This window comes from Onychomys torridus, chromosome 11 (genome assembly GCF_903995425.1).
Source record: "Onychomys torridus chromosome 11, mOncTor1.1, whole genome shotgun sequence".
NCBI classification, from domain to species: Eukaryota; Metazoa; Chordata; class Mammalia; order Rodentia; family Cricetidae; genus Onychomys; species Onychomys torridus.
In genome coordinates, this window is record NC_050453.1 from 59,118,427 (window position 1) to 59,128,845 (window position 10,419).

Consider the following 10,419-nt stretch of genomic DNA (forward strand, 5'->3'; position numbering starts at 1 on the left):
CATTATTAGGCAACATTTGATTAACCCAGTTTGATTTATTGTACTTACTTGCACTGATTGACGGAATTTAAGTTAATTTCCCTAAAGAACGCCACCTCATTATTCATTTACATGAGTGTTATCTGTAATTCTATTGTGAAGGTGGCGAATTTGTTAATTTAAGGAAACCCTTACGCTTAATAACATTTTGTGAAAGTATCCTGGGCTCCTGTGCGGCAGAGTTAGTCGTTCACATCTGTGCTGTGCTGGCGTATTGTGACTGGAGGACCTGCGGGCCGTGATTACACCTGCCAGTGCAGGGCCCGTTGTCTCCAGTGACCATTCTACTCTTTCTAGGGTGAGTATGCACCTCAGTTTCCAGTTGACATAACTGAGAAGAATGGGCTTCCAGGCTATATCCAGCAATCCCAGAAGCCACGAGCTCCATGGTATTCATTGAGTGCCCTTATGGTTAAGCCAGACTAGACCCTTGTAGGGGCTAGGAGGACAAGGGATAGATGCATCACAACTGAAGGCAATGGGGGTAGTATCCACCTAAGAACACTGGGAGACACTGGGACCGAGGACGTGACTCTCAGAAGAGCCCTTTTTGGTTTCGTGGTTGAGTGTTTTGGTGGCTGTAAGGAGAGCACGCTAGATTGGCGGTAAGGTGTGGAGATGCAGACACTTACTTCATCCCAAGGAAGGTCAAGGCTAGACGCCTAGACACAGAGCTGGAATGAGTAAAGTTGAAGTCAGTGTTCTTGGCTCATTCCCCTTCCAGTGCCTTTGAACTCCTCTGTTAATCCTTACACCATCTCCAGCCCTGACCTTTGCTCTCCCACCCACCTTCTCCCCCTGGGAAGCTCGTCTTTGAAAAAGGAGCAACCATAGTTTCGCCTCTGATTCTTCTCTGTCTCTCAGCTCCCTCAGCAGAATTTCCTCATCTTTGAGCTGGAGGTGGGGACAGGAATATCCTTGTCCTGGAGGGAAGGGCAGAGGGTGGTAAGGGGACATGCTATTTGTCCTATGAAGAAGTGTCTGAGTCCATTTGCTCTGTGTAGGCCCCTTCTATTTCTCTGTAGAGCGTAAGGTCATGTGGATCTGGGGGAGAGACAGGGCCGAGGGAGGAAAGTCCTGCAAACCCAGCTCTACAACCCTAACCCTACCTGTGGACTGAGCATAAGGAGTGAGCATGCTCAGTGGACCTATTGAGCTGTAAGTTGGAACACAGCAGACTGTGAATGATGTCTGAAGTAAAGTACAACAGAGTGCATTGTAGGTCTGCCTTGGTGTGCCCAGGATTTCTGTGGACTCTGGGCCTTTCCCCAGCTGTGCATCATCTGGCTCCTGTCTCTAAGGACCAGTTCAGGACCACAGCTCCATTCACATGAATCCACCCGAGTCATCCCCCCTCCACACCTTGGGTATATGGACCCCCAAGGGGAAGGGACAATGTTGACAGTGCCCCCCCCATACATCATTGCAGACACTTTTTTAGCAACCAGTCTTTATTCGTTTTTTAAAAAAGGAAATCCAAATAAGTTAGCAAAAGGATTACAAAAAAAAAAAAAATTGGCAAAACCACACAATGCTTAGTTAACAAAAGAAGTCACCCCAAGAGCCCCACCCCCTTCCCTGCCTGTCTCTGGCAATATCAGCGCAGGAGACCTTGGTCAAATGGCAGCTTTACAAACAACACACAAAACAAAAACAAAACAAAACACAAACCACAGGAAGGTTCCCAATAGCCACTGCAAAAGCTTGGCCCCCAGGGACTTTGGAACCGGGTAGTTCCTCGCCCTTCTCTCTCAACTCAGGGCAGGCCCAGCCCAGCCACTGGCATCAGGAAGAGATCGGAACAGATGTGCATGCTTGTCCAGATCAGGGCGCTGTCTCTGTCTCTCATTTGGGGGGTGGAATTAAAGGCATATTATGATTTTTTTAAAAAAAGCTCCTGAGTTTGCCCCATTGGGGGACATCCACAAGGGGGTTCTCTGGACTCCATCTTTCTTTCCTTGGAAGGGGATGCTCTCTGCTCTTAGGAGTCAGTTAAATGAAGGCATCCATTCCCTCCCTGGGCTGGGTGTTAGCCTTATGTGAATGGGGAGTGGGTAGTCTGGCCTGTGGCAGTCTGGGGCTCTTTTCTTGGCACCAGGACAGCCTCGTTTAAAAGGCCCCTGCAGCAGAAGTGGTGGCCTTTGTCACCAACTTGGGGGCTCACACGGACACCCAGCCTGGCAGACAATCTCAGTTAGGCATAGTTTCGTCTGGGAAGGCAACAGACATATCCTCCACTGTGATGCTGTCCACGATGGAGGTGAGGGAGTGCAGGTTGTGGGCATCTGTAGGGTCAGCTGCAAGCAGATGATCTGTAAGGAGAAGAGGGGAGTGTTTCCTGGGCAAGGGGGATGGGACCCTTGAGATGATGCAGGTTTTCCAGGACAGATAGGTGAGCAAGAGTCAGGTGTTACCCCCAGCCACTAGCACTCCCCATTCTGTGTGTGTGTGTGTGTGTGTGTGTGTGTGTGTGTGTGTGTGTGTGTGTGTGCTCCCTCTCCAAAATCCTCTAATGCAGTTAGGTTTTGGAAGGTAAAGGCGAAGCCAGGATAGTGTATCCTAGGGAACTGGGCCCAGTTTGGCGCACTGACTCAGCAATTCCCAGAGACCCCTGGGGCAGGGACAGGCCCTTCTCCCTGAGGTCAGCCACCAGACACCAGCTGGGAAGCTGTTGAAAGCTGTGTCTACTCCTTAGCTGGTCAAGGCTACAGGGAGGCAAAGGGCTTCTAGCCCACCATTTGGGGCCCTCAGGTCAGCAGGTTCTTGAGAAAGCCACGGGAAGGTGACTGGAACATGGAATAAGGTAAGGGAATAGCCCAGCCTAGTTAGGTCCTAAAGCGATTTGAGCCATGGCTACTAGGGTCGGGATTCACTTACCCCCTGGGTTGGGACCAAACTCCAGTGCACTGCCCCACTCTGGACTGCAGGAGGCGCTGTGGGAGTTGCATTCATTGGGCACCTGCAAGACCAAGGTCAAGTCTGCTACCATCCTCAGGTATACTATCTCTTAGCCTGGGTTACAGGGTGGGCTACCCACCCTAGAATGTTCACCACAGACACTCACCCTACTTTCTAGGTCTTTCCTGGCTTCTAGGACGGGAACTTTGCCTTCACTTTGGGGATAAGCAGAAGAACTTTGTTATGGTGACCTCTGAGCAGGCCTGCAGGGATTCTAATGTGTTTTGTCAGCTCAACCATGGAGGTTGTGGGGTTTGGGATAAAGCAGGTTTCTTTGGCTACTGGGTCTGGCCTTTTAGATGCTGACTCAAGCATGGGAATCGGCCCTCATCTTCATGGCTCACCTAAGCCCTTACTGCAGGCTTGTTTCTGGGCCCCCTCTGCTGTCTAGTACCAGTCCACCCTACCCCATCTGTATTGACCAGCCTTTGTCTGGTCCGGGAACAGTATGAGCACAGGAGGCCTCTGGACAGCCTAGCCGAAGGGGTCCTGGGATTACCCAGGGCCCTGCTTTACACCTGTTCCAGCTCTGGTGGCCCAAGGCTGAGCAGGCACCTCCCTCTGGCCCTGTCCCTAGAACTGGGGCACTAGCCACTTACCACCGGCTGGGGCCCGCCCCCGCCTCGGTAGCGGAGATCCCGCTCCTCCTGGTTGAGGGAGCTGAGCAGGGCCTGGAGGCGCTCAATGTACTGGATGGCACTGCGTAGGATCTCCACCTTAGGCAGCCGCTGGTTAGGGTTGAGAAGGGTGCTCCTTTTCAGGGCCTCGAAGGCCTCATTCACCTTCTTGAGCCTGCGCTTCTCTCTCAGTGTGGCTGCTCTCCGCCGGTCCACAGACACTGACTTCCTCTTACACACTTTACACGCCCACGGCAGGCACTGGCCTGGACAGTGCTCAGGGGTTCCCAGTCCCTTTTCTTCCAGGGGCCCTCGGGCTTCCGGGCTCAAGCTGAGCTCAGTCCGCTCATAGCCTGGGGGCTCGAAGCCCTGGAGGTGGACAGGCAGGTAGTTTTCCCCATCATAGAAGTGGGGCTCCTGGTAGAAGTAGGGGGATGTCTCATACAGCTCCATCGGGTCGGAAAAGACTTGTTCCTGCCACTGGCCCCCAAGCTCCTGCAGCCCCTCACGCCAACTGCTGGGTGCCATTTAAACCCTCTCTGCTGGCATGGACCCAGAGATAAATATAGCCAACGCCACAGAAACCTGAGCCCCCTCTAAGCTGTTGCTGCACATCAAGACGTTTACAGTGGATTACATGTGATTCCCCTTCCCTCTCCTTGTGCCCCTACCCCACCCTGCCGGCCTGCCCCTGGCCCAGGCAGCTCCTGTGCACGGGTCGGGAGGCCGTCGGCCGTAATTTGATTAGTTTTCATTTCCCCAAAGCCCCTGTGGGGCAGGGAAGGTGGGGGTGGATGCATTCCCCTCTCTCATCTGCTCCTTTCAATTACTCCTATCCGGGCCGCCTGCCTGCTCTCCTCCATGGTCCAAGGCAGCTGGTGGACAGGGCAGGAGGACCCAAGAAAGGGGTGGCTTTGGGCTAGAAGGGGCCTTCCGAGTCCATCTAGCCTTCTCTCTGCTGCTTGGCAGCATGGTAAACCATACAGCACCCGTCCCATGAGACCCCTGAAGACCTGCCACCACAGCGGGACCACTCCAGATTTGGGGCCATGTGTGTGTGAATCCCTAGAGTTCATGGAGGCAAAAGACAGAAACTCAGAAGGGCAAATGGATTCAACTTCTGGGTTTCCACAGCAGTTTTGACTTATGTGTTCCCTTAGCGCTCATGTAGTTGGGCATGTATTGAAGCATGAGAACTTCTTAAGTAAGGGGGATTCTTAAGGATTAGGGGCCAAGGGAAGTCAGTGTTGAGTGAGGATTAGAACTCACAGCGTCCTCACTGCCGTCTTTTCCCCCAGCTAGGAGCTATTCAGCCTTCTGTCTTCCTCCTTGGCTACTCTTAATCATCTCTCCATACTGTCTCTCAGTGATGTCTCCTGCCCTGTTCTGACACTAGAACCATCTAGACTCCTTTTCGTAGATGGGGTGCTAAGGAGAGTAGTCCTTTATATTGTTTGTGGCCCTCCTGGGTCACCATACTAAGTTCTTCTGACCCTTCCTGCTCACGTCGTCACCTTGTATGCAGCATACAACTCTAGAATGACAGGTGGGGGTGGGAGGGAGACCCTTTCCATTTGGTCTCCGCTGCCTCAGTCAGCGGTTACCTCAAGGCATTGGTGGTCAGGTAGGACAGTTTTAAGAGCAGGCGGCAGGCCGCTGGCCACCTTCTTGCATCCCACCTCTGATTCCTGAATCCCCTTCCTGTGGATGTCACATGACAGCCTATTCTACTGACCCATAGCTTAAGGAATTCAAAAACTCTCACCCATGGGTCAGGATTTTCCCCAGGAGCCTGCATACTAAGTGTGAACCATCCTGCTCTCCCCAGTCCAGTGGCAGAGGAGATGGATGCGTTGTGGCTAGCAGTCGGGACAATAAGGGGAAATAGAGTTGTGTGTGGTGGGGGCTCAGGAAGGACTCACTTCACAGTGGAGGTAAGAGCTGAGTGGGATTTGAAGGACCAGCTTTATCCCTTCCCTTAAGCCACAGAGAAGAGCCAAGAAAATGCCGCTGTCCTTTGAGGGAGAGGACAGGTGGGGAGGGAAAAGATGGACAATAACAGAGCCCCCAGCACACTGGGACACAGAGGCCTTAATTCAGTCCTTGACTTCACTCATGGGATACAAAGTGCAGTACAGTGTGTGGCCAGACAATAATCTCCGCATTCAGCACGCTTCCCATCCCCTCAGAAAGAAGAAACCAACAAAAATTTACCTTGCTTCAGTTTATACTGCAGACCTGTAAGCCCTGAAAAAAAGGGGGGTGGGTGGGTGTCATAGCTGCCCTGGAAATCTAAAATTGCTATCTTTTGTCTTTGTGGGATCCAATCAGACTTACCCTAAGCAATCTGTCTTTTTCCTCTGAAGTGGGAGCAGAAAGGACTTGTTCTGAGATGGCTTGTGGGCCCCTGGTGAACATACTGCAGTACCAAGCTGTTAATGCCACAGCCAATGGGATGGGTGGGCATGGTGGCATACACCTTTAATCCCATACTTGGAGAGGCCAAGGCAGGAGAACTGCCAGTTCTAGGCTAGTCTGGACTAGTTGGGGGACTTTGTCTCAGTCACTGGGGAGGGTTGGGGAAGGGACAAGTGCTGGACTGGGTCTTGGGGAAGCAGCAGAATGAGGAACGACAAGGTGAGAAGCTGGATCATTTGGGTGGGTCGATCGGTTTGTATGGATCTCAGGGTTCTGGTGAGGGGGTATGGCTGAAAACAAGTCTGTAAGTATCAGAGGACCAACTGGGCATGGACGGACTTGGAAAGTGAGACAAGGAAACCATATTACCCACAAACCCCTTGACAGTAAGTCAGGAAAAGGTCTGGACCTTTGACTTGGGCAGGAGGGTGGGTTTGACTGGGGAAAACCGCATGTTTCAAGCTGGCAGCAGGTGTGTGTGTGTGTGTGTGTGTGTGTGTGTGTGTGTGTGTGTGTCCAGCACATGGAAGCACCCAGTGAATAGAAGACTTACTCCGTCCTGCCATCTCCGTCCTGATTCTGTGCCCTCACTTGCTCTTAACCTCGCGCTCCTCAATCAGGCGTCTGCTTTAACTGTCTGGACCACAGGATCAGGACTGGAGGAGGGACTTCCCCCTCCCAATTCTTCCAGGCAGGAAACTGTCCAGGGCACTGGGTGGCATGAACAGGATGTCATCTACCTGCCACCCTGTGCTCACAGCTGAGTGATCATTGTGTACCCACACTCTCCTTTCCAAGACAGGAAGTGCTGAGGGACAGAAGAGAAGGCTAGAAAAGTCACAAGCGTAAGCCAGAGGAGAAATGGATTCGCTTTCTCCTTTCTCTGTTCAACCTGCTCTGCGTCGGTCCCTGAGTGGGGGGAGGGCTGTGACTAGACACAGCTCTGGCCTGCAGGAAGCAAGCACTGGATGTGAATGTGAGGGTGGGGCTGGGAGTTGTGTGTCTGAGTCCCTGTGATTGACTCCTTGTCTGTAGACATCTTTGTGTATTGTCAGTGAGACGGACTGAAGGGCACACCAGGCCTCACCGTGGGGCACGGATGCTCTTGGGACTGAGGTGGCATAGTCACTCAGCTTTCTCTGATCTTTCAAAATCCCAATGCAGAAGGTAGGGGTGCTGGCCCTTTAGACACCTTATTCTCTCATCAACCTGTGAGACATGCCTATCTCTTGGTCTTTCTTCCCTGCACACCCCAGCACCCCACAAGCTGCCCTCTGATGGACGGGAACACATTGGTGCCAGGCACAGAGCAGCCTTTGTGTCCCGCCATCAGTGGTGATCCATCAGCTTGGACCTGACAGCGGGACATCCAACCTTAATCCCCACCCCTGCTGCGTGGGCATATGGGGGGCCCTGCCCCCAATGGAGCCTCCCCGGGCAGTTATGCGTTCTCCAGAGGAAGCCCCTATCTCCTGCAGAGGCTTCAGACCCAGGCTGGTGGCCTCCCCACCCTGGCCATCTCAACTTGACTTTGCTCATTTGCATGCTGGGCTGACCTCATTTGCATGGTAGCATCGGGTTTCAGAAATCCCCTTCACCTGCTCCGTGTTCCTTCCCGTTCTGCTGCATACCTTCTAGTCCTTACAGATGAGCTGACCTGGGCTGCCAGGTTGCTTGACTAGAATCAAGGCAAGTGTCTCACTCTGGAGTCTCCTATGCGTGGGAATATAGGATCAGGAACGTATAGAGAGGGGAGCCTCTGGCCTCTCCAAACACGTTCCACTTTTTGCTTTCTGAGGCAAGGTCTCTGAGAATTATTTGTAGGGACTAAGTGGGGATTGGGTCTTGGTAAATGTATATGTTTCAGTAAGCATTCATAAATACGATGTGCAAATCCACACTATTTAATGAGGCAGTAACTTTTTTAATGGGGTGTGAACAGATCACAGGATCATAGACCATCAAAGCTGCAAGGCAGTTGAGGATCAGCTAGTCCGTCTTCTTCTATACAGAAGGAAACAGAGGCCCAGAAAAGGGACTTGTTCAATAATGCTGAGGACTCGAGTTAGGTATCAAGGGTGTATCTTCTTGGAAGGTCTGATCTTAGACCTTGGGGCTGAACTTCTCTCCCTCTGTGAGGTTGCAAGTAAGAAAGGGTACAGCAGGTGGGCAGATAAGCTCTCTGGGAGTGTGAGGCCACGTGCCTGTGGATCTCAGGAAGTTCAGGGAGATCTTAGGGGGAGCTGTTATGGAGAGAGGAAAAGAGGAGACAGGACAAGTCTGAGAAGAGAAACAGGCCTTGGGACGAGAGGTTTAGAGGTACGTGAGATCAGAGATGAGCCAGGATGGAGAAAGGCCCTGGCCTTTGGACCACAAGGATGAATTGTCACTCAACCACTGGGAAATCCTATCCCTGCCTGGAATCTGGAGCTCAGAGCCAGGATCATTCCTTAAGAATCTTTGGCTTTGGGGTGGGGAAAGGGGAAAACCTGGAGGCGGAAGAGGTTGGGTCCCGGAAGAGTTGGGGTCAAGGAGTGGGGGTTGTTGGAGACAAAGCAGAGAGCTGGTGACCACAAATAACTGGACCAGGGCTCAGTAGAGCACATGGCCATGTGAACCCAGGGCCTGGCTCCTGTAGGACCTTTGGAAATAAGGGTGAGGATTGTGAGGATGCCACAGTCCATCATAGTGACGCTTTACCCTCTGGTTGGGGCAGAAGCTGTCAGAATCTTAAGGGAAGTAGATGGATAAGAAGGATATGAGGTAGGGTAGGTGTTGTATCCCCTCTCTTGTTCTCAGTTTGCTCACCTGTAAACCAAGATGTTGTACCCAATGGTCCAAAAAATGGGCCTTTCCCTCAACTCCACATGTCGGCCTGTAGGAAGTGCCAATAGGTGTAAGGTAAATCACATTGGTAAAGTGATTTGTGCTGTTTGTATTTGTTGAGAGCAGACTCTGGGAGTGAGGAACCTCCTCCCTCCATCTCCAATTCCATGCTGATTTCACGTGTCCTACCAAACAAACTCCCCGTCTTAGGGAAAGCTGGCTACCTGGGTCTGAAAGAGGGAGCAAGGTGTACAGCAAACAGCTAAGGGTATTACAAACATTGTGCCCTCGAGAGTGACTGAAGGTAAACCACTTCCAGTGGAGGGTGCTGTTCTTATCCCACGGTATAAAAATGCCCGCAGTGGGAACTGAGGCCAGAAACATCCATGGCGAGAATGTCCTGCTTTGCCTAGGAATCTCACTCGGGAACTTCAGAACGACTCTTTCTCCAGGGCTTCCCTAGCCACTTCTGGGGGGTCCTGTGAGTGCCCAGTCTGATGAAGTCCCCTGTGGGCTGCTTGTCCCCTGTTTGCTGCATACCTGATAAACACTTTGCTTCAAAACCGAAAGTGTGGCTGCGTAGCCCAGTCTCCATATGGAACATGGACTTGGGGCAGGAAGACATCATTTTTTTTTGTGGTTGCTGTTGATTGGTCAGTCTTATGGTGCTGGACACAGAAGGCAAGGCCTTGGCATACACACTGGGCAGGAGGAGCACTCTGTAGGTTGGTTAAAGCAGGTCTTGTCCCAAGGGGTGAACCACTTGGATCAGATAGACACTTTTCTTTAGGGTATATTGTCCCAAATTTATTTTTGCTTTTATGCTCAACCTCACTAGAACGGTGGGGTGTGTGTTCTTCACACTCACCTTTGGTCAGCCTCCTTGTTTGTCCCCTTCTCTCCTGGCCACCCCCCTACGGGGCTTCAGAAGCCATAGCATGCCACCCCACCCCCTTCCTCTCCCAAACTGCTTCTATTTCTGCCTCTTTGACAAGTTGTGACATATTTAGGAGCAGCTGCTGCCTGGGTGGAGATGTCTTTGCTTTCTCTTGGCTCTGTCCTCTGCCCCATCCCTCTGCCGACAGCAACCCCTTCCCAGAATGCATCTTACATTATCTTCTTGGCAACCCAGACACTGGCTTTCTCTAGATTTCTCCAGGACTGCCTGGGGCTCCCGGGTGATCCAAGGGAGTCTTCTGGTACAGAAAGTCAGTGGGAGTAGAATCCCTGTCAACTCCGGAGTTGTGTGGTTTGCGGCAAATTTCCTCCACATGGAGCTTCGCCCTTCTTTCTTTAAGATGGAGGTGATGACTAATGCCTTCCCTGCTAATCTATCACTGTGGACTAAGGGAATTCCTCCATTACTTGTGTTTGCTCTGAGGGTGCCTTTCTCTGTTGGCCTTTCTTCTGACCCAGTAAATGTGCCAGAACCCAATAAAGATCCCTCAGCTGTGGCTCTGTCTCTAGCCTTCCCTCCCTCCCTATGTTTCTGGAAAGAGGAGTCAATATTTCCTCACTTCCCAGTCACTCATCTGCTCGTTGGCTCCCACCTCTGCTGGGT

The 10,419-nt window shown here is 51.9% G+C and overlaps 1 protein-coding gene across 1 annotated transcript; it reads right to left on the reverse strand.

Annotated features, from left to right (window-relative positions):
* Positions 1-1,477: 1,477 nt before the first annotated feature.
* Positions 1,478-4,113, reverse strand: Myog (myogenin). The gene is made up of 3 exons (XM_036201741.1): positions 3,597-4,113; positions 2,917-2,998; positions 1,478-2,351 (listed from the first exon to the last, which is right to left on the reverse strand). Exons 1-3 carry the CDS (start codon positions 4,065-4,067, stop codon positions 2,230-2,232), a joined length of 675 nt encoding a protein of 224 aa, XP_036057634.1. The 5' UTR covers positions 4,068-4,113; the 3' UTR covers positions 1,478-2,229.
* Between the last annotated feature and the right edge of the window lie 6,306 nt (positions 4,114-10,419).

Bases quoted from the DNA above. Each gene is read 5' to 3' on its own strand.
- Myog (XM_036201741.1), bottom strand. From the start codon at position 4,067: ATGGAGCTGTATGAGACATCCCCCTACTTCTACCAGGAGCCCCACTTC. The intron at 2,999-3,596 runs GTAAGTGGCTAG...TTGGTCTTGCAG, and splicing joins GGGGCGGGCCCCAGCCGGTG to GTGCCCAATGAATGCAACTC. The intron at 2,352-2,916 runs GTAAGTGAATCC...TTCTCCTTACAG, and splicing joins GTTTGGTCCCAACCCAGGGG to ATCATCTGCTTGCAGCTGAC.